This window comes from Danio rerio, chromosome 25 (assembly GCF_052040795.2).
Source record: "Danio rerio strain M-AB ecotype USA chromosome 25, GRCz13ab, whole genome shotgun sequence".
Taxonomy (NCBI): Eukaryota; Metazoa; Chordata; class Actinopteri; order Cypriniformes; family Danionidae; genus Danio; species Danio rerio.
This window is the reverse complement of record NC_141045.1, coordinates 4,517,501-4,541,500: the sequence shown is the minus strand read 5'-3', so window position 1 is coordinate 4,541,500 and position 24,000 is coordinate 4,517,501. Positions and strand designations below refer to the sequence as shown.

At 35.6% G+C, this 24,000-nt stretch overlaps 1 protein-coding gene across 57 annotated transcripts in view; it reads left to right on the top strand.

Moving 5' to 3' along the window:
* aard (alanine and arginine rich domain containing protein) overlaps positions 1 to 24,000 on the top strand; it is a 76,800-nt gene that overhangs the window by 42,451 nt on the left and 10,349 nt on the right. For 31 of the 57 annotated variants that reach the window (XR_015525601.1, XR_015525593.1, XR_015525598.1 and 28 more), the window contains 14 exon segments: positions 1,505 to 1,688; positions 5,340 to 5,486; positions 8,255 to 8,641; positions 9,393 to 9,974; positions 11,408 to 11,560; positions 11,995 to 12,170; positions 13,833 to 13,926; positions 14,136 to 14,162; positions 16,145 to 16,222; positions 16,980 to 17,114; positions 18,081 to 18,193; positions 20,002 to 20,143; positions 20,669 to 20,944; positions 22,330 to 22,565. Coding sequence is in view for 41 of the 57 variants with exons in the window: in NM_001442372.1 (NP_001429301.1) it covers positions 1,505 to 1,688; positions 5,340 to 5,486; positions 8,255 to 8,641; positions 9,393 to 9,974; positions 11,408 to 11,560; positions 11,995 to 12,170; positions 13,833 to 13,926; positions 14,136 to 14,162; positions 16,145 to 16,222; positions 16,980 to 17,114; positions 18,081 to 18,193; positions 20,002 to 20,143; positions 20,669 to 20,944; positions 22,330 to 22,565 (2,730 nt within the window). In the remaining 16 variants the exon portion in view is untranslated. 57 annotated transcript variants of the gene reach the window in all.

Genomic DNA, 24,000 nt, shown 5'->3' with positions numbered 1-24,000 from the left:
CGCTGTATGCAAATACACCAACTCGACAGTAGCCTATTGCTGACTGAATTTCATTGGGTGACGCTGCTATGATGATCGCGTTAGCCCCAACTTCAGACACGCCTTTAGTCAAGCGTTGATGCTGAAGCCCTGTGTAAATGGGGCGTAAGAGTCAGTTGTGTCACGCCATGGCGCAATTGCTATTTACATGGCAGACTTCGTAAGTGGAAAAACTGAACGCCTTACTAGTGAGAAAACAGTTACATGGAGCATCTGCAGTGTGAGGATAAAGAACAAGCCTCCTTCATTTTGCCTCTTTACTTTCTCTTTACTTTACTTTTACTTTATTTCTTTACTTTCCCGGAGTAAGGAAATGGTGTTGTACTCACTCCACTGAAGACATCCATTAGCCTACATATTTATTTTCATTTGTTAAGTGCAAATATTTGTTTCAAAACTATTTCTAAATCCAGTTCTAATTTCCAACAAATGAATAATGAAACAATGGCAAGGCAAGGCAAGTTTATTTATATAGCACATTTCATACACAGTGGCAATTCAAAGTGCTTTACATAAACAGGAATAAAAAAGACAAGTTTAGGAACATAAAATGTAGACAATAAAAATTATTAAAAACAGATAAAAACAAATTAAAATGAGTTAAAATAGGTTATAAAAGAATGAAAAAGAAAACGAAAAACATAATAGTGCAATCTGTCGGACGCAGCACAGTGCTCATTCAGTAAAGGCACAGCTAAACAATAATAATGAAGTGTGGTCAAAAAACCCAGTTGTATCCAAACACAAGTCCTGTTCTCATGCCCCATATGGTGATGCAGATGTCTCTAAAACCTGACAGGTGGACAAATGTAAGCCTGTTTTTTTATTTAAACAAATATAAATATGCAGATAATAAATAATACTGCTAATAATAATAGCATTATACAAATGCAACTTGTCACTAATAAACTGAAAAAGCCCCCCGACATGAAGAAGGCATTAAAACTGTGGTTTTTATATTCATGTAGAAAATAATAGTTTTTGTCAAATTTAGTCCTTTAACTTTTTTATAAATAAAGATATTTGTGTGTTGCTGTATGTTTAGATGTGCAAAGGCACATTACGAAGCACTCTGCTGGACTTTAGAACAGCTTTTAGTTGGTCAATGGCGCAGTTTATTTCAGTTTTTTAAAACAGCAATGCGCCTTAACACGTCCTTTATAGACCTGAACGCCCATGATGGAACGCAAATGGATTTGCTAGTAGAGCAACGTGGTGCAAAACATGAAAATTAGGGTTGCGCTGGTCTGAAAAAGCAACATATTTCATGCCTTGCACCTTATTTGGCCAGGTTTATAATAGAGCCTTGTATGTCTGAATTTGCCAGGGGTATGAATCATTTTAGGCTTGATTGTAGATAATAAACAATATATTGTTAAGCTAAATTTCATAATGATGAACGGCAGTAATAGTCATTGGAGGAAAAGTTCATTGACTCTTTCTTTTCGCTTTCTTCTCATGACAGGTTCCTTCTGAGACAGGAACAGGAAAAGCATCAGAGCGCTCTAATGTTGTATAATAAAACACGTGAGCAGCTCCAGAGAAAAGAGGAGCAGCAGAGGGCCGAGGCTGAAGAACGGCACAAAGCTGAGCTGAAAGTGCGCAGCCTGGAGCTGGAGATCAGAGCTCTGAAGAACAGCATCAAACAGGTCAACAGCAGAACATTCTCCCAGTTAAATTTGCACGTGACGGTTTTCTCAGTGTGTTAAATGCCTCTACAGGGTGTATGCAGGCTCTTAAAAAGTCTAAAATGGACTGAAATATTGTGTTGTAGGTCTCAAATACTTTTAAACAGGTCTTGATTTTCCTTTGTCCATGTAAAGCTACTAACTATCCATCTCAAAATAATGTTTAACAAAAGTTGCATTTGTTACTCTGTTTACTAATATGGGTTAGTTTTATTCCTTGCATCCTTACAATACAATTTGTTAAAATTGTCTCCATGTATTTATGCATAAATGTATGTTGTGCATAAATTTAGTTTGTTATAGTTTTTAAAACTTAAAGAAAAGTTATGCTGAAGAAAAGTGTATATACAGTTGAAGTCAGAATTATTATCGCCCCTGAATTACTAACACCCCTGTTTATTTTTCCCCCCCAATTTCTGTTTAACGAAGGGAAGATTGTTTCAACACTTTTCTAAACATAATAGTTTTAAAAACTTATTTCTGATAACTAATTTATTTTATCTTTTCCATGATGACAGTAACTAATATTTGACTAGATATTTTTCAAGACACCTTTATACAGCTTAAAGTGACATTTAAAGGCTTGATTAGGTTAATTAGGTTAACTATGCAGGTTATGGTAATTAGGTAAGTTACTGTATAATGATGGTTTGTTCTGTAGACTATCCAAAAAAAATTATCTAAAAGGGGCTAATAATTTTGTCCCAAAAATGGTGTTTAAAAAATTCAAAACTGCTTTTATTCCAGCCCAATTAAAACAAATAAGACTTTCTCCAGAAGAAAAAATATTATCTGACATACTGTAAAAATTTCCTTGCTCTGTTAAACATCATTTGGGAAATATTTTAAAAAGTAAAAAAAATTCAAAAGGGGGCTAATAATTCTGACTTCAACTGTATATATAACTAGAGTTTGCTTGTTTTGACACATTATTTAAAATATTTGGCTATGAAATAACTTAAGTTTTAATTTTAATGGAGCAAGTAAAAATATTTTCCGACCATTAGGGAAAAAAAATCTGTAGCGTTTTGCTCTGTAGAAGTCTGAAATTTAATTCAAAATGGTCTTTAAAATGTCTTTAAAAGTCTTAAATTTGACTTGGTGAAACTGCAGAATCCCTCCTGTATCACACTTACAGACGTCCTGGAAAATTACTGGTGAAATAGAGGTAAATTGTGAACAGGGCTTTCCTAGCAATACCAGAATATTTGTTTGCCATAATGAGAGGAAAAACATTGGAGAAGTAACCTATCGGAATGGAAAAACGTCTGTGTAACCGTATGTGTATTCATCTGTTTTTTTCTTTTTGTTTTTTGCTGCCGATATTACAAATACGCTTGAGCAAGGCTGCTTTTGCCATGCACATCTTGTCTGGGAAGCATGATTGTGCCTTCGCAACAAAAGCAGCTGCATAAATGCGAAAGTTCGAACCAAAAATCACTCCATCAACAAAAAGTCTGACTGCATTTACCCTTCCATGTTCACAAATACAAGCGCAGCCATTTAGAGATCATTTCTTGGTAATGATGTCACAGAATTTACCCGTATTTTCAAACAGATGTGTCTGTTTTTTCTTATGCAAAAAAAAAAACATAAAACAATGACATTATCTGTGTGAAAAGCGTGTTTTTTTGTTTATTAATTATAAAAGTCGTTCTGGTAATTTTACAGCAATTTACCAGTATTGTAGAAGAGCATACAAAGGGGTAAAAGTTCCAAATGCAGCTGATTAATTAAATAGGGATGATCGTACAGGCATTGGTCAAAAGGAGCGGACGGCAACAACAGGGGCAATTCAAAAAGCGTAAACCAATAAAACAGGCATTGAAAGCAATCATCATCCAAAAACAGGAAGACGCAAATCAAACCAGGCTGAAGCCGAACAATTAGCAAACAAGAGACAACATCCCACAATCAAGCGCTGCGTCCGAAATCGCATATTTTCATACTATATAGTACGCTAAAAACCATATGCGAGCCGGGTAGTATGTCTGAATTCATAGTATTAGAAAAACAGTATGCGAGAAGTACCTGGATAACCAACTACTACCGGCGAGATTTTGAAGTGCTCATCTGATGGCTACTCTATTCCTTAAAGGGCCATGACACCCCCCCACTTTCGGTTAAAGTCTACTTCAGAATTTTTTCAAAAGATGCATGATTAATGGGCGTGGAGCATATTGCAGTAGTGGGCGTGGCCAGAAGGGGAGCGAAAAACTGGTTGTAGTCAGTTAGCTCACAAATTGAGACGAACCATGAGGAGACGCATGAGTTTATAGTTTACAAAGTTAAAATGCAAATTAATAAACAGTAATTTAATGCCCTGCTACATTTGTTATTCGTAATTTCATATACAGAAAACCACAATTTATATCATTATAAAGATAATCGTGTTCATATATACACTATAAATGAGGACTTCTCCCTCAATCCCCGGGTCTGAACCATAGATCTAAATGCAGACTCGGTGCAGCAGGTCTCCTGACCTGTCTATTTTAACCATTAGTCCTGCTGGTAATCTGGAGGATTTAGGCAAACACAGCAGCACGGCGATGTGTCTGAATGTGAATGAACTCCTGATACAAGACAACGTCCGCCATTCTCCAATTCTCGTGCTGCTCTCCTGACAAAAATGCTTGCATCACACACACAGCTTGGCTGTATCAGCCCTGACAAGATCGCGGGGAAACACATGCAACAAACCCCGTGGATCATGGAAGCAAACACATACGAGCCTTCATAAACGGCTACTGCGTGCCGTGGGTCCGTGTCTCACAGCTTGAGCTTGGCACTGGTCTGGCAGATCTGCGTCTGTCTTGCCTTCGGAAAGCATGTGCTGTCGTGCTCTCATGAATAATTAAGCAGCCGGCTCTTCTCATAGGATAAGGAAACTCCGCTTTGAATAATAATGAGAAACCGACGCGTCATCATTGCACTTGCAGTACTGCAGTACGTCGCCGATTTTGATCCCGCCCCAAAAATCATTTTAAACCCGGAAGCTGAAATTAGCTGACAAAAGCTCAAAATTATTCAGTTTTCCCCACAATTAAAGCTGACAGGTGCTAACATTGCCTTAACTGATGCTCAACACACACACACATCTGTTAATATATAAAAAAAAAGTTCTCCAGGGTGTCCTGAACTTTTAATGAAACATGGGAGAATTTGTGAATGGGAGTGAAGCGACTCAAATGACATGGGTAGGTCATGTGATAATGACAAAATGGCGGATGTAGTACGTCCGAGTTCCCTTCATACTACTCGCATTCATACCATATAGAACACTTTTCTAATGGCCATGTCGTAAATTCTAATACAAATGTAGCACCTACTATAGGTGATTTCGGATTCAGCCAATATCCCAAAATCGAATTCCCAGAGTGTGGTGCTTAAATAGTGTGAGTAATGTGTCATTGTAATCCGTGTCCATCGGTAAACCACTTCAGCTGTGAGATGCAAAGCATGTTGGGAAGTGTTGTCCGGGTGAATAGCTAGCGGAGTGTACATATAGCTGGAGTGCCCTCTAGTCTGGTGGATACTCCAGCTAATGCTTGTGACATTACCGGTATTACTGTGTGAAAGGGGTTATAGAGTGTGTGTTTGTGTGTTTAGCTTGAGGAGGACAGAGATGAGTCTCAGCGTCTCCTGTCCCATGAGCGCAGCACTCGTGCCCTGCAGGAGGAGCTACTCAACAACCATTTGCGCAAACAGCAGGACATTGAAGAGGAGAACCTGCGAAACCTCAACAAGAGCAATGAGGTACTGCTGTCATGTGTATTCTCTGTTCTCCTTACGTATTTCAGATACAGTACAATCAAATGCATGAACTTGATGATTTAGGCTTACATCATATAAGCAGTGAGCTAAAACACAGTCTGCAGATCTGCTCCCTGAAGCCCTGCTCTAATCCTGTTTGCTGACACGTGATTGGTCAGATATCCAAGCTCTGTCCTGATGACCTGCATTAACTTACTGTGTCATTCAGCCAATCACTCGGGTGCAATCAAACGGCATACTGCGTCATTTCAAACCGGGTTTTCACACGTCCTGGCATATCATGGAATTTGAAAAGGTTTATTGCAGAGATTGTAAGTCGAGGAGTTTTATATTTTTGTTGTCCATGTCATGTAATATCAGGATTTTTTGTTTGTCATTTTACGTTATGCTTTCCATTTTCAAAATGTTAATTTTTGTATACCATGTTTTTTTATTCATTTACATATTGCCTATTATTAGGATATTTTCTTAGTGACATTTTTGTTCCTTCTCCACTTGTTAACCAGCAATTCCTGTACCTGTTAAAATACTCTCTGTGGTTGTTTTGTGTGTATTCAGAGCTCAAAACAACTGCTTATTATAGATTGTGGAAATTAACCCTTATGTGATTTTAAGGCTGCGACGAACCAGTGGTTGGCCATCAGTTCGGCTAGTGTGCGGATCTTGTTGGGGTAACGTTACAACTGGTTTACCTGATTTAGCATGTAGAATTGGGTTAGGGTTCCACTGAAGAGAGCGCTCTGGTTGGTTATTAAGCAACGAATCAGAGTGCGAGAACAAAAACTTTAAAAGATTTACCCAATCCAAGTCAAAAAGGAACACAAAGATGTCAGCTGTAATTTCACTACATTTCTCAATTATTTGTAAATTATTACTTTATAGGACATATTTGCAAGAGCTAATCCCTCCAAGGTGAGTAACAAGTACTGTTACAATGGTGCTAAATGTTTTCCTGTGTTCAATGAGAGTGCCGACTACTGCCCCCTGCGGGTGCAGATATACACATCTTTTCAAGCAGGCACACAACATGCACTCTCGTTTCAGTGGGCTGTTGTCCGTTTGGTGTTTATGCACAGCTTTTTGGTCCAGACAATTGATTTTCATCACCACTAGTACTTTGGCGTCAGCTTAAGGCTAAATTATACTTCTGCATTGAGTGATCGTCATAACCCTGCCTTGCACGTAGCCGTGTATTTATACTTCTGCACTCTGTTTATATTGCTCTGCAATCACACATCTGAAACGCTAGCCGACAATGGGGTTTCGATGTTCCTCTGTGTCTAGTTTCTACCTGTACGAGTTTCTACCTGTAATGCTACCCTCCTGTACAAGTAGCTTAATCTCGCTCATTCAGGGACGGGACCCAGCAAATATGCAACAACTTTAATCATAAAGTAAACACATAATAAAAGTATCCATCTGGAGTAGAGGTGTGAACCTATACTGTCTCACGGTTCGGTTCGGTTATGATTATCATGGCTTCGATTCGGTTGAATTCGATATCTCGCTACATCACGGTGCATTGATGATGCATTCCATATACAGTGTTGTATTTTAGGGGGGAGGCTATAACAAGCTGTCTGTATAAACACAGCACCACACTGTCTCTCATTCAAACACATACACAAACATAGACAGCACCAAACAAACAAACAAACAAACAAACACACATACACACACTTAAGGCCTCGCAACAGGGAGAGCTCACACTGAGCGGAGCAGAAAGCACTTTTCTGACGGTCCCTTACTGAGAGCTCCTCTCAGCGCGATCTCTCCCGGCTAAACACATATTGCGAGGGCTTAAACGGCGCAGTGGTCGTAATGTCGAGCGAAAAAAAAAAAAGAAAGACAGCTGTGAAACATAACCAGCTTTGTCTTTTTGTAGGAAACGCGCTTTAGATCTTTTTAGTGTGAGAGGTTTTTGAGTTATTGCCGTTTATAACTGAATGTGTGTCAGGAAAATCGAAAACAAAACCAACTGAACTGTGCTCATTTCTGGCGCCCCCTGGATGTACAGCACCCTTAGCATATGCCTATGGTGCCTATGCCACGGGCCGGCCCTGAGTTGTCTGAGTGTTGTAAATACTCCCGCTCACCTCCCTCGCGACAGAGCGCATAGGAGATAAATGACGTCAGTACATAATAACCGCTTATGATTATTACTGAACCGATACAGAATTGTTCGCGTCTGCATCGCGGTGCACCGAAGAAACAATTAATTTTGACACCCCTAATCCGGAGCTCCTCTATGGGACTCGACACTTGGTAAACACTTGCGTTAACAGGTTTGCTCCTCTCCAGCAGCTATCGGCCCCACCCACACTTGTCAATGCTATCAAGCCGACCAATCACAAAGCTTGCGCTATGTATCGTTGCAACGTGCAGTTACAGTTTTGAGAGGTGCACGTCAGGGTCTTGGCGAAGGGTATGTGACTGTGTGAAGGCTGCACCGGACCATCCGCGTACACGCGACACAAACTTTATATCAGCCTTTAGTGTGTCCCAGCCCTTAGAATTCTGTAAATTGCATTGTTCAACTCCTATGCGTCCAAATTTACCCACCTTCACTAAATCTCTAAAATAAAGCTGATGTTGGAGTGTGCCTTTCAACAGAAGGGCTGATCTTTTTAAGTCAATGAAGGTCAGTGAAAAGTCTGGGAATTTGACATTTGTCTTAGAATGTGAACTTTGGAAAGGAGTCATTCCTAATTTTAATCTATGCTGATTTTTATCACTGATGTTGTACGCAGGCCATGTCCCAGCTAACCGAGGCATCAGACCGCGAGCGAGAGCTAATGCTGCAGAACCGCACGCTTCAGGATGAGCTGAGCGGTGCTCGGGCCGAGCTGGAGCGCTTGCAGTGTCAGAGTCGGCAGGATGAGTCTCGGCTGGCGGAGGACAGAGACACCCTGCGGGAGAGACTGGAGGATGCCCGCAGAGACATGAAGCTAAGCGAGGAGGCCCTGGCCCAGACTGTCTTCCAGTATAACGGGCAGCTGAGCGCACTGAAGGCCGAATGCTCCGTCCTCAGTGCTAAATTGGAGCACGAGAGGCAGACGAGGCAGCAGCTGGAGGCTGAGGCTGAAGCTGGCAGAGCACGACTGCAGGCCGCCATACAGGAGGCAGAGAGATGTCAGGTCAGACTCCTGTTTACTGTGGGTTCAGTTTTGGGAACCATTAAAGTCCTGTGAAAGATAGGTGGATTGGTGCAGCGGCAGCAGAAATGCGGTCAATGTACCGGTCCATCGTGGTAAAGAAGGTGCTGAGCCGAAATCAAAGCTCTCGATTTACCAGTTAATATACTTTCCTCACTTATGGTCTTGAGCTTTGGGTCATAACCGAATGGGCAAGATCTTGGATACAAGCGGCCGAGTTGAGTTTCCTTCATAGGGTGGCAGGGCGCACCCCTATAGATAGGATAAGGAGTTCTATCCCCCTGGAGGAACTCGGAAAAGAGCCGTTGCTTTTCCACATCGAGATACGCCAACTGAGGTGGCTCGGGCATCTGTTTTTGATGCATCCTAGACGCCTACCTAGGGAGGTGTCCCAGACATGTCCCACCGGGAGGAGGCCTTGGGGAAGACCCAGGACACGCTGGAGGGACTATGTCTCTCAGCTGGCCTAGGAACACCTCAGGATCCCCCCCGGAGGAGCTGGAAGAAGTGTCTGGGGGAGTGAAGTCTGGGGTTCTCTCCTGAGACTGCTGCCCCCATATCCTGGCCCCGGAAAAGCGGAAAAAAATGAATTAACTTTAAATACTTTTTGTTGATTTTATACACTAAAAATGGGTCAAAGCTTATTTACATCCAAGAGCGGATTAATGCATAATAATACAAAATCTTACGAGAAACTGTTAACCACTTGCCTGTCATTATTTTATCTTCTCAGGCCTCACGGACAGAAGCCGAGCGCTCCCTCCAGCGAGACCGCGAGGAGCACCAGCGCATGCAGGAAAAGCACATCTTCGAGTCTGGCACGCAACGCGACACCATCCAATCTCTGTCCCAGAAGCTCAGCAAGTCTGAGGCGCGAGCAAACAGCTTCGAAAACGAGTGTCACCGTAATGCACTAACCCTCGCAGAGAAAGCCGTCCTACTAGAGACTCTAGCCCGAGAAAAAGACCAGGCGCTTTCCAAACTAAAAGAGCTGGAGGCTACAGTGTTAAACGAACGAGATCAGACGAGTCGCGCCGGCGCTAAACATGAAGCCATGCAGGAGAGATTAGCTCAGGCTCAAAGTGAAGCCGCACTGCTACGACAGCAGTTGGAGGAGGCGCTCAACAAGGGCTCGGCTAAAGACAAGGCCGTCACCGACGTGCATCAAAACTTCGCCGAAATGCTCAACCAGTTGCGAGCGGATGGAGAGGAGAGAGTTCATCTGGTGGAGGAGAGAAGCCGAGAACTGGCAAAGAGCAACAGCGAGATCCGAGAGCAGAACTATAAACTAGAGCAGGAGAAGGCGGACCGAGAGGTACAGACATGCAGATTATTGATTTATTTTTTTTTACTTTTTAAATATTCATATATTCACTGTGTCCACTGTAAGCGAATAAAATCATCTTGGGTCAATAATAGACAGCATTTTCAGAAAACAAGAAATGAGCTATTAAAATAGAAATGTCAATAAAATGTCAAATTTATCTAAAAAAAAACTTTTAAAACTTAATAATAATAATAATAATAATAATTATTATTATTATTACTAATAATAATGAATAGCAGCAATATTTTTGTTTGTTTATTGTCTTTCACTTATTGTATTATTGTATTATTGTTTTGTTTTATTTTATTTACTTTTTACCGGTTTTCGCTCCAGTTTTGTTTTTGTTTCTGGTTTTCCTTTCGTTTTGTTTCCGGTTTTTGTTCATTTCTTGTTTTCATTTCGTTTCTCGTTTTGGTTAGTTTCTGGTTTTTGTTTAGTTTCATTTCCAGTTTTCGTTTCATTTCTGGTTTTCGTTTCATTTGCGTTTTTTGTTTCTGGTTTTCATTTCGTTTTCGACTTTCATTTAATTTGTTTTTTTTATTTTTGTATTTTGTTTGTTGTTTCTGGTTTTTGTTTCGTTTCTAGTTATTGTTCATTTCTGGTTTTCATTTCTTTTCTGTTTTTTGTTTAGTTTTTGTTTTTTTCCTGGTTTTCATTTCCGCTTTCTGTTTCATTTACAGTTTTCATTTCATTTGCTTTTTTTTGTTTCATTTCTGGTTTTTGTTGTTCGTTTCTGGTTTTTGTTTCATTTCCTGTTTTCGTTTAGTTTCTGGTATTAGTTTCTGGTTTTGTTTCATTATTGTTTTCACTTCATTCCCGGTTTTCATTTTGTTTTGTTAATAGATGCCCTAGTGGAAGTAGGAAAATTAATTTTATGAGTTAAAAATTGTAAAATTCAATATTGTAATTTTATAAATATATTTATTGTGTTCAGTAATCTAATTACTGATAACACATGAGGTTTGGGGTATGTGGCATATACTAGTCATTGTAATCACTGTATATTATTCATATTAAATTAATATAAATATAATTTTTTTTATATTTCAATTTGTGAATTTCATAAATTATTAATTGCGGAATAGTTTTTGTCTGTTAATATTATATGGAATGAAAATGAATTGAAAATTCTTTGAATTTAATTAATATTATTTTTTTTATAATATATTTTAATCATGCATATTTCTAAAAAAACCAAACCAATTAAGTGCACATAAAAAATAAAAATAGCAGATGCTTTATAAAAATGAACCAATGTACCGGTGTTATTAAATGTATAAAATAATGTAAAATAATAGGTAGATGATTAGAGTGACAGAGTTTTTGTTTGTCCGTGTGTGCGTGCGTGCGTGCGTGCGTGCGTGTGCGTGCGTGCGTGTGTGTGTGTGTGTGCGTGTGTGTGCGCGTGTGTGTGTTTGTAGGCTTCACTTCGCCAGCTGCAGCAGGAACTGGCCGACTGTCTAAAGAAACTGTCGATGTGTGAAGCTTCTCTGGAGGTCAACACGCGCTACCGTAATGATCTGGAGGAGGAGAAGACACGGACTCTCAAGGACATGGACAGATTGAAGAGCAAGGTGCGCATTAATCTACTTACACACTTCCTGAAAACTGTCCAATCAGATTGTACAAGCTGTATTAACCTGTACCAAGATGACACTGAAGAAAAATAAACGGTGGAAATTAAAACTATGAGGCCTTCTGTGAAATTTTACGGGGGGATTCTTCCAAAACAAAGATAAGGGAGTAGGGTAAAATCGGTCTATTTATTATGTACTTGGGTCGATCTGATTGGATTATTACTGATTACGGATGAGAATCCAGCTGTCCTCAATCATCTCACGTGCTCCTTTCGAAATTAGTTTATGAAACTTCTCTTAAAATTACACATTTGGCCTTCACCTGTATAATCAATAATCAGTTACAGCAAGCATACTCGTCCATTCATTACATTTATCAGTAGAGTTACTACAGATCAGTATATATTCTGGTGGTTTGTGTTGATGTGCAGCTGCAGGAGTCTGAGGAAACATACGTGCAGGCTGAGAGACGCATTGCTCAGCTGAAGAGCTCTCTGGATGATAAAGAGCGAGAGGCCTGCAGTAACGCTCACAAACTGGAGGAGGCGCTCTCTGCATCTGCAGGCAAAGAGCAGACCATCAGACAGCTGGAGGAGGCCGTGCAGAGGTATTGTTCACTTCATTTACTTCAACAAGTCAAACTACAAGCATTAATGTTGTTGTGTACACATATTTGTTATAAATATAGCATATAAAAGGAATTAATACCTTGTCGTAGTTGTGTTTATATGGTTGTGGGGGTATACACACTTTTTGTAATTGATTGTATACTGTTAAGATACAGAATATTTGTATGTTTATTTGTATTTATTTCAGTAAAATAGTTATTTGCATATTATATTTAAATATTTAAAAAGATTAAATAGTAAAAAAAAAAGTTAAATGATATTAATAAAATTAATATATTTGTGGTCATATGTAAATAATTCAGTAATGTAATTTATTTCATGCTATTTGGTTTTGGAAAATTATAAAAATGTATTCATAATAATCTGTATGTTTATCAGTTAAATAATTTAGCAAATTATCAAATTAAATATGAATGTAAATGTAAATATGTTTACATTCTTTTGTAAATATTTGATTTATTTATTTTGCTCAGTTTTATACGAATTGTAAATATTTTTTTTAGATTTCGGTTTACATTTTTCAGTGGTCATTTATTATACAATATTAAGGTTTTGTTTATGAGTATTGCATTAAAATAAATATAATTATTATTCATTCATTCATTTTCTTGTCGGCCTAGTCTCTTTATTAATCTGAGGTCGCCACAGCGGAATGAACCGCCAACTTATCCAGCAAGTTTTTACGCAGCGGATGCCCTTCCAGCCGCAACCCATCTCTGGGGAAATATCCACACACATTCACACACACACTCATACACTACGGACAATTTAGCCTACCCAATTCACCTGTACCGCATGTCTTTGGACTGTGGGGGAAACCGGAACACCCGGAGGAAACCCACGTGAAGGCAGGGAGAACATGCAAACTCCACACAGAAACGCCAACTGAGCTGAGGCTCGAACCAACGACCCAGCGACCTTGATGCTGTGAGGCGACAGCACTACCTACTGCGCCACTGCTTCGCCCATTATAATTATTATATGCATTATATTTGCAAATGTAGTGATTGCATAAAATATTAAATTGTTTACATATTTACTCCTGTATACATGTAATTTATTTTAAAAATCTACAATTTTTTTTTTGTAATCAGTAATAATCCCGATAGGGCCCAAGCACGACAAGTACATTTTATTGACAGCTTTATAAAAGCCCGAACCCATTTACAGCCTGACATTATTTAAATGTGCACATGTACACAGCTCTCTTGCCTTTGTTCAAGAATTAATCGTTTATATGTGTTTAACATAATTTATTCATAACAAACGTATAGGCCACTAAGAAGTTAGAACTAAGAAATAAAATAAGTCCTCTGTCACATCGTAACATCTCAGCACTCTAAATAGGCCTAGGTACATACATAAAGCCAGTGTTCGAACAATACCGTAGACTTTGGGAAAGCCCAAACCAGGCCCGACCCTGTCTAAAATGATAGAAATTAAGCCCGGTCCCGTCAGGTTCCGTTGGGTTCGGGCAAAGATTTTCAGCTCTAATATGTTAATTTATAATTAAAAACATAATAAGATTTCAGTGTCATAAAAATGTTGCTAACTGCATTTGTGTATTGTGCAGTTATTGCTGCAAATTAAATTCTCTGTACTTGTGTTTTTCATCGATCAACTCATCGATACGCCATCAGGTTAGAAATTGAGAACGCCAGACTAGAGGCTACAGCCAAACAGCAGACCAACCGCATCGAGACACTCCAGAAGGGCGTAACAGAGGGAGCAGCGGTGAGTCCTTTCAAAACATCACTCTTTTAACACTTCTGAAGCGTCCCGACTCAACCGATAATGCTACATTTACACATTAATCCAGACAGAGCTGCGTTTTTTACCACTTACATCCCCCGATCTTCCCAGTATTCAGTAAATACAGCAGTGCAGAAAGAGTCAGTCGGAGAGTAGAATGTAAACTCATGCTGTAGTCGCTCTTTCCACAGCTCTCAGGCTCAGCAGCTGGAGACGGGGTTGGTATCTAACATCAGTCTGTGATTTCTAGCAGTTTTCTTAATTGGGTGATCTTTCTTTACTGATTTACAGCTCTTCTTGACTTCAAATCTTACACTCGAAATAAACAAATAACTCTTTATTGCTGTTTAGGGATGCACAATGTATCAATATCAGCCGATAACTGTTATTTATTTACAACATATTGATATAAATGTGATTGGTTTATTTTAATTTTTTTAATTAATTATTTTTATTATTATTGTTGCTGTTGTTATCAGTCCAATAACTAAATTAGCAGATTCTTTTACGTATTATTTTCACTGTCTGACACAGTTTTATTATTTCACTGATATTTTGGTTTTGGTTAATGTTTAGTGAATTAGTCGCTTTATAATAATAATAATTATTATAATTATAATAATAATAATAATTATTATTATTATTATTATTATTATTATTATTATTAAAATAGTCAAGCAGTATATTTTATTTACATAAAAGTTGCCAGAGAAAATATTAGTTGATTTAATAGTCTTTGCTTTTTGTTTTTGCAATCATGTAGAAAAACAATTTACATTTAGAAATATTAAATAAATATTTATTTTATTAATATTTATTTAATATATATTAAATTAATATATAGTATATTTTTAATAAACATATAGCACATTTTTATCTGCAAATATATCTATTTGTTCACTGTATGTTTTTGCCTTTTGTTTTTTCAATCATGCAGAAAAAAATCATATTTATAAGTATTAAATAAATGTTTATTTTAATTCATATTTATTCAATATATATTAAATGAATATATTACATATTTTTATTAAATATATTGTAGTTTTTTTTTCAATATTTATTTGCAAATATATTGATAATTTATTCACTGTATATGTTTGCCTTTTGTTTTTCCAAACATACAGAGAAAAAAAATATTTATAAATATTAAATAAATATCTTTCAGTTAATATTTATTTAATATATATTTAAAAATATATATTTTTTTTATATTTATCTGTAAATATATCAATCTGTTATTCACTGTATATATTGGTTTTCCAATCATGCAGAAAATAAACTATATATATATATATATATATATATATATATATATATATATATATATATATATATATATATATATATATATATATATATATATATATATATATATATATATATACACACACAGTTTGAAGTCAGAATTATAAGCCTCCCTTTCATTTTTTTTTCATTTTTTTTTATATTTCCCAAATGATGTTTAACAGAGCAAGGAAATTTTCACAGTATGTCTGATAATATTTTTTCAAATAGAGAAAGTCTTATTTGTTTTATTTTGGTTAGAATGAAAGCATTTAAAAAAAATTAAAACCATTTTAAAGTCAATATTATTAGCCCCTTTAAGCTATATTTTAACGATAGTAGCTTCTTCAGAATAAACCATTGTTATACAATAACTAGCCTAATTACCCAAACCTGCCTAGTTAACCTAATTAAGCCTTTAAATGTCACATTAAGCTGTATAGAAGTGTCTTGAAAAATATCTAGTCAAATATTATTTACTGTCATCATAACAAAGATAAAATAAATCAGTTATTAGAGATGAGTTTTTAAAACTATTATGTTTAGAAATGTGTTGAAGAAAATCTGCTCTGTTAAACAGAAATTGGGGAAAAAAATAAACGGTGGCTAATAATTCAGCGGGGGCTAATAATTCTGACTTCAACTGTATATATGTAAATATTAAATGTATAAAATATCTGTAATATTAATTGGCAAATATATCGGCTATCAGTATATCGGTATACTAAAATTCCTTATTGGTGCATCCCTTATGCTGTTCTCTAGTTGGGTTAGTAATCGGGTGTTTTCTCTGTTGTGCTGGTGTTCGATTGTAAAACTATTTCTCTGGTTTCTGGGATCTGAAGTGTTTAAAGTAGATTTAGATCGGAATGATGCAAGGACCTGTTGTTTACTGATGTCTTCTGGATGTTTTCAGGTCAGGAATCGTTTGGAGGATCTGGTCACAAACCTGCAGAGCAGTAAGATGACGCTAGAAGAGCAGCTCAACCGAGAGGTACAAAACATGCATCCCATTGAGCTCCAAAAGATTTTCATATTTTCGACTTTCACATTCATTTTAGTTCATATTTCGATATTTGGGGGATTTGGGTTGGTTGGTTGATTATAATTAAATAATGTTTTGCTGTAAAGTATGTGTTTGTGCTGTTTTAGGTGCATCATCCATGATTAACCCTTGTGTATTGTTCAAATTGACTACCCTTTCGTTATGTTCATGGCTGTGTTTGCCTCATTGTCATGGCTTTGCTATTAAAAAATGTGATTATAATAGAAGTCAATAGGGTAAAAACAGCCACCAACATAACGAAAGTGTAGTCAATTTGCCCAGTGTATTGTTAAATTTTTGAAAGCAATTTCCCAAAATGGTTTTTAAAATAAATTTTGTCACTGAAAATCATTTCATGTGCTGAAAGTTGTTGGCCAAATTAATACGCAAAAACATCCCCAACAGCACACAAGGGTTTCATTTAAAACTAAATTGCCAGTAGGTGGCGACAATTTCCAGTCTTAATGTGTGATTCACTGAATCATTGATTAAAAAGTTTTATGACTATACCACTGATTCATTGACTCAAATGATTTGTTCAAAAACAGATTCGTTCAGGAAGGAAACACTACTCTTAGAAAGGAATCGCTAACATTTACTTATTTTTTATTGAACTGTATAAAATTAGCGTTTTACATCTTGATCATGCTCATGTGCTGGTATTCTGAAGACATAGGATATAAACAGTGTTGTTGGTTTGTTTCAGGTGCAGAAGCAGAGTATGCTTTCCCATAATGCCCAGGACTCACAGGCGCTGTGGGAGGAGGAGCTAAAGAGTCGCTCTAGACTGGGACTCCGCCTCTCTGAGCTGGAGAAAGAGAAAGGAGAACTGACCAATCAGGTGCCAGAAACGCGCAACAACCCTTAAACGGCAGCTCGAATAATTAGAATCATGTGACACTAAAAAATTGAGAAATCATGCTAAAAATTCAACTTTGCATCGCAATAATAAATTACATTCTAAAACATGGTCAATTGGAAAAGAGTTATTTTAAATTAAAAAAATATTTAGCAATTTTTACTGTATTTTTTAAATTTAAAAACATTTAAAACAGTATTTTATGTAAAGTATTAGGTCTCTTCAGTGTTGGGTAAGAAAAGTACCAAATTAATAGGATATTCTTATCTTACTCATTAAAAATGTATATTTAAATGGAAAAATAACAACCCATACTTTCACATTACATTCCTTAAATGGGAGCTATTATACAAAAATCAATTTTATGTTCAGCAGTGTGTGAATATAACCTGCTTCTAATGGTAAAAATGTATTAATTCTATTGTTTAACATCAGACTTGATTCTCCGTTTGTACGTGTCATCAGAGGGAGAAAGCCCCACCCACTAGTGACCATCTCTCCCTCATTAGCATAAACAGCCCTGAGTGAGAAGCAGCCGTCAACCGTTAGAGTTTTAAATCTGCTGTGTAGCTCCACCCTCTTTTGCAAAAGAGCACAATCTTATTTGAATTTAAAGCGACAGTCACCAAAATGCCACAATTCTGATCAAAGCCTAAAAGGGGCAGTTTCAGAGAGTGTATTTGTGTGGTATATCAAGTTCAATCTTCACATACATACTCAAAGGGGATGATAGGCATGATAGGCCCCCTTTAAAAAGGGTCCAAGTAACACATTTATCTACTTAAAAATATTACTGTTTATTATATAAAGTGTGACTAATATTATATATTTTTTGTTTATTTATTTATATATAAATATATATAAATATTATATAGTTTTTCCCCAACACTGTTCATTTCACACAAGAAGACACGGAAGCTAAAACTGCATTATTTTACTCTCTCTCAGATGGAGCTCGAGAAGAAAAAGGCCAAGAAGCTGTCGGAGCAGAAGAAGTCTGTGGACACTCGTCTGGAGCAGGAGATGCAGAGAAACACAGACCTCCAGAAAGAAATGTACAGGTGACTCTTTAACCTTCGACCCGAGCGCTGCGGCTCTCTCTGCACCTGTAGATGTGTTTGAGGCTGTGCGGATCCTCCTGCTTGCAGATCTGTGAGACACATGGCTTTCTAGACGCTTGGGCAAACAATCTGACGCACATTTAATTCTGTGAGGACTCGCTGTTTTGCTGCTATAGTGCTGTAGAATTATATATAGCCAAATGTTGAGATTAAACTATGAATGCTAGATTTTAATAATGATGCATTTCTGAGAGAAGTCGGATATTTGGCAGGACAAATAATTGAATATAAATATACTTTATATGCAGTTGAAGTATGAATTATTAGCCCCCCTGTTTATTTTTTTCCCCAATTTCTGTTTAACGGAGAGATTTCTTCAACACATTTCTAATCATAATAGTTTTAATAACTCATCTCTGATAACTGATTTATTTTCTCTTTGTCATGATGACAGTAAATAATATTTGACTAGATATTCTTCAAGACACTTCTATACAGCTTAAAGTGACATTTACAGGGTTAACTAGGTTAATTAGGTTAACTAGGCAGGTTAGGGTAATTAGGCAAGTTATTGTATAACGATGGTTTGTTCTGTAGACTATCGGAAAAAATATATAGCTTAAAGGGGCTAATAATATTGACCTTAAAATGGTGTTTAAAAAATTTAAAACTGCTTTTATTCTAGCCGAAATAAAACAAATTAGACTTTCTCCAGAAGAAAAAATATTATCAGACATACTGTGAACATTTCTTTGCTCTGTTCAACATCATTTGGAAAATATTAAAAAAAGAAAAAGAAATTCAAAGGGGGGCTAATAATTCTGACTTCAACTATATACCATAAGTATACTTATGAATACAAATATACTAAATATACTATATTCATGAAGAACTTATTAAATGGAAAAATCTCTGTAATTTTGGAGATGAGTTAATCAAATTTGAGAGATTGATGTCTTGATTGATTTGGGGATTGAATATAATTGGTATTGATTTTCATAATATTATTATACTAGTATTTATTATGATTATATATTTGCTATAAAGTGTATTTAATAGGGTTATTTTAGTTTTTATGGATGATTATTAGAATAAACAACATATTTAGGAAATACAATATTTCTTCAACATTTTAATTAGATTTTTTTTCAGTTTTAGTTGTAAATAAACTTAAAGTTTTTGTTTGATCAGAAATATGTCTTAAATTTGAATCAAAAATAAGTTAAAGTTAAATAAGTTTTATTTTAAATGGCACTTGAATTATCATGTTTAAAGGTGCAATATGTGACTTGGACACCCAGTGGGTGAACTAGGTATTGCACTCCCGGATAAAAACGCACGCAAGTATAGGTTGCCAGATTGACGACATCAACAGAAGTGTGCCTGACAACGGAGCTTAAAGGCTAATTTAAATCATCTTCTACATAAAAGCAACGAGATAGAAGGATTATTTTCCATAGTATGTTCTAACCAGCACCTAAAATGTATATTTTAGAAACAGCTTCTATTTTTCACATTTGAACTAATTAATTAATTAATTTTCTTTCAGTTTTATTTTAAGTTGTAAAACCAACATGTATTTTTTTTGTAAATTCTTTTTGCTTTTTATCAAATGAATGTATGTTTTTATTTATTTGTTTTTATTTTCAAATAGTTTCCATCAATAACACTGCTGAATGCCTCCATAATCATGTTGTGTGTGTGTATTTGTTTGTTTGTATATATATATATGTGTGTGTGTGTGTGTGTGTGTGTGTGTGTGTGTGTGTGTGTGTGTGTGTGTGTGTGTGTGTGTGTGTGTGTGTCAGGTTGAAGACCCTGCTGAAGACCGCTAAGAAGCAGTTGCGTGATGGGGGCGGTGGAGCTCTGGACTCTCCTCAGGGCAGCTTCAGAGCGGATGTGAGCCATCGTCTGGAGGCCGAGAGCTCCGTCAGCAGAATGAAGAGCAGGGTACAAACTCAGCTTAGCTTTAGACATTTACAACCTGTGGCCATTCAAACAGTGCTAGAAGATAACACACACACACACATAAAGATACTAGACTACTCTAGTTTTGGCTTTCTTTGTGTGTTCACTTTGATTGACATTCTCCAGTTGTACGTGTCATTAGAGGGGGAAAGCCCCGCCCACTAGTGATCATCTCTCCCTCATTAGCATAGGACATAGCATGTTTTTGAATCTGCCACTATGCTGACTCATAGGTGTTTGTAGCTCCGCCCTCTTTTGAAAAGAACTCAGTCTTATTTGATTTTAAAGCGACAGTCATCGCTGCCCACTGTTTTCTACTGTCTATTAAATATTCAGTTTTTCTAGGGACTATATCACAAAACGAAATGTAAAAAAATGGTCGCAGTTTCCAGTTTATGCAGACTTTAAAAAAACAACAAGACTTGACTTATTATTTACAGTTTAACAGACTTGTTTTGTGTCATAACTCACTCAAATGTGTTTTTTGCTGCTGTGTGACTCCGTCAGGTGGATGATCTGCAGGGTCAGCTGGAGCGAGAGGCGTCGCGCTGCTCTCGGCTGGAGGAGGTGAACCAGCAGCTGAAGGAGAAGCTGAAGAGCCGCAGCCGCAGCCAGGAGCAGACGGAGCGCAGGCAGCTGGAGGACGAGCTGTTGTCTCTGCGCCGGCAGCTGGAGGCCGGAGTCATGGATCAGAGTCAGGCTGAGCAGTACCGCAGGGACACCGAGGAGAGAGCCCGACAGGAGATCCGACACAAGCTGGAGGAGGTCAACCTGTTCCTGCAGGTACACAAATAAGACTGTGCATCTGCGCTGAAGAGGGCCGTATTATTGCCGTGCAACGGCCTGAGTGAATAACCATTACATACTTTGCTTTGTTTTATTTTACTATACTTCGTTTTATTTTTTTATTTTACTTTTTGTTTCATTTTATTTAATTTTGTTTTACTGTGTTTTGTTTTTATTTTAATTATTTTACTTTGTTTTTTATTGTTTATAGTACTGTTTTATTTTATTTAAAAAAAAATATTTTTACTTTGTTTTCTTTTCTTTTTATTCTTTTTTTTCCTTTTACTTTGTTTTCTTTTTTCTTTTTTATAATTTTTTTATATTTTTTTACTTAATTTTTTAATTTTACTTTGTTTTATTTATTTATGTTTATTTTATTAATTTATTTGTTTATATTTTGTTGCACTTTTTTATTTTATTTTACTTTGTTTTCATTTTTTATTTTATTTTTTGTTCTATATTATTTATTTTATATTTAGTTTTATTTTTAATTTTGTTTTACTTTCTATTTTATTTAAAAAAAATTTATTTTACTTTTTTATTTTGTATTTGTATTTGTTTTTTTGTTTTTTTCATTTGTTTTACTTAATTTTATTTACTTATTTTATTTATTTATTTTTTTTTATTTTTCTTTGTTTAGTTTTATTTTATTGTATTATAATTTTGTTTTACAATGTTTTGTAACTTATCTTGTTTCTTCTGAATTATTAAACAAAGAATATGAGTACATTTTCTTAAATTTTCTTTTTCAAATGAACTGCATTTTTATTTTTATTTATGAATAGGTTTTTAATAACACATCTCTAAAGTATGTTATTGTATTAAAGTAAATGTCAATTTACACAATGTATTTTTTAAATCTTTAGATATATTTGTCATTTTAAGTGTCTGGAGTGAATATATAAAAACATTTTTAATAAACTTTACTTAATGGCTGTAATATTTAGCTCTATAAATGTCCAAATTATTTATAAAATATTATAAAAACAACATGTTGTTTTTATTTAAAAAAAAACTCGTTATTTTTTAGATGCATACAGAATTTCACATTTATTTTATTTTGTTTTTAATAAATTAATTAATTTTAATATGTCTGTCAGTTATTGCCAAAATAAAGACAAAATGTTGGTTTTTAAAATGTATTACATAATTCAAGTAGGATAATTATAGTGATTTTATTTACTGTTTTATTATTGTTGTTATTTCATGTTATTATTTCATAGCATTATGCTATTTAGCTAATTATTTAATTTTAATAATTAAAATGAAAACGTTATAGACACTCAGTTAAAAAATTATTTTATTTATGCTACATATTTTGAAATCTAAAATGTTCATGTATAAATCTGATCCTTGTGTTTTTGTACATGCTGTGGTTTCAGACTCAGGCGGCATCCCAGGAGGCTCTGGAGCAGATGAAAGCAGCCAATGAGTCTAGTCAGAGAGCTCACCTGGAGCAGCGAATTAGAGACCTGGAGGCGGAACTAAGTCGATCACGCAGTGTGCAGCAGGACAGTCAGATCCAGAGAGACTCCAGCCAATCAGAGCTACAGCGCTACAAACAGCTGTACGGCGAAGAACTGCGCCTGCGCAAGAGTCTGGCTGCAAAACTGGACAGGTGAGCATCTCAGCATCTCTTCTAATCTTTTTAAAGCTCATGTAAAATTCAAATCAAGTTTTTAGATTGTTAGTTTTAAGGATATCTATAAGCTAGTGTGACTAAATTTGCGTTTAGAAAATATAAAACTGATATAAAGATCACATCAAGCATTGAATAAAAAACGCACATTTAAGGGTATTCGTTGTTTCAAAACTAGCAGGGAGGCACAATAAGATATGATACATTTATTAAGAATGGCTGAAAATCATTAAAAAAAATTTAGAAATTAAGGAAATCATATAAATATTTTAGTTGTATAATATAATATATTATTTGTAATATTTAATTTTACATTAAGTATTTTATCATTATATAGTTTATATTATATTATGAATATTCTTATAATATGTAACAAAAATAAAATCGTCATAAATGTCCCAAGTAAAGCTAAAAGAAATAATTAAATAAATAAATACTAATTATAAAATAAAAACTCTTATTTAAAAATCTTATTGAGGGATTTGCAATAAATTTCGATTGTACAGAGTAAAATAATATTAAATAAACTTTGCAAAATGTAAATATATATTGGTAAAAGTCAAACTAAAAATAGTAAATGCAAATAAAAACTGAATAATATTTTTATTAAACTATACATACATTTAATTTTTTTTTAAAATGTAATAGCAAAAAAAAATTTAATAAAAAAAACAAAAGTTTGTTAAATAAAAATAAAAATGCACATGCAAACAGTAGCTATGTTTTCTATCCACCTATTTTTATGCACATGTATGCACCTATTTTATGTACATTAAAAGTAAGTCTTTGAGAACTGGTTTCTCAAGCCAGGTGGCGCATTAGATCAGGGGCTCATCTCCTGTTTCCAAAATGCATCACAAACTGCTTAAGAAACTGTTCTACTATGAGAATTGGTAATGAAAATAAATTATGTTCAATAAGATGTGCTTGTGGTTACTCAGTTAAACATGAGTTTTGAACTGTAGGCCTACATTAGCTCCAAACAGCCATTTTTTATTTTATTTATTTATTTATTTTAATCACCTTAATCTGGCTAAAGTCATTACTGAACTAAACAGAAATGGAATGAAGACATGTGGAGTATGGAGATATTAGTGGAGTTATTAAAGTAAACACCTCGAGTAAACCATTACCAAACACATGGTGCGTTTTTTTTCTTTCCATTCGGTGTGCGTTATTAAATTCCATAACACTCTCAGCAGTCCTTACTCCTTATCTGCGTCTAATACCCCAGTTTGTCACGGGGGCATGAATGAAATGTTCATGAGTGAAAGTGAAACTGCCGAACTGCAGTTAAAGTCACCCAAAATTACAGGAAACTCTTACATGAAAGCACTTCACGTAAACACCTTTAATTATACTATTGTCTATTAAGGCAAATTACTAGACTACAGATGTCCATGTGAGCGTAGTC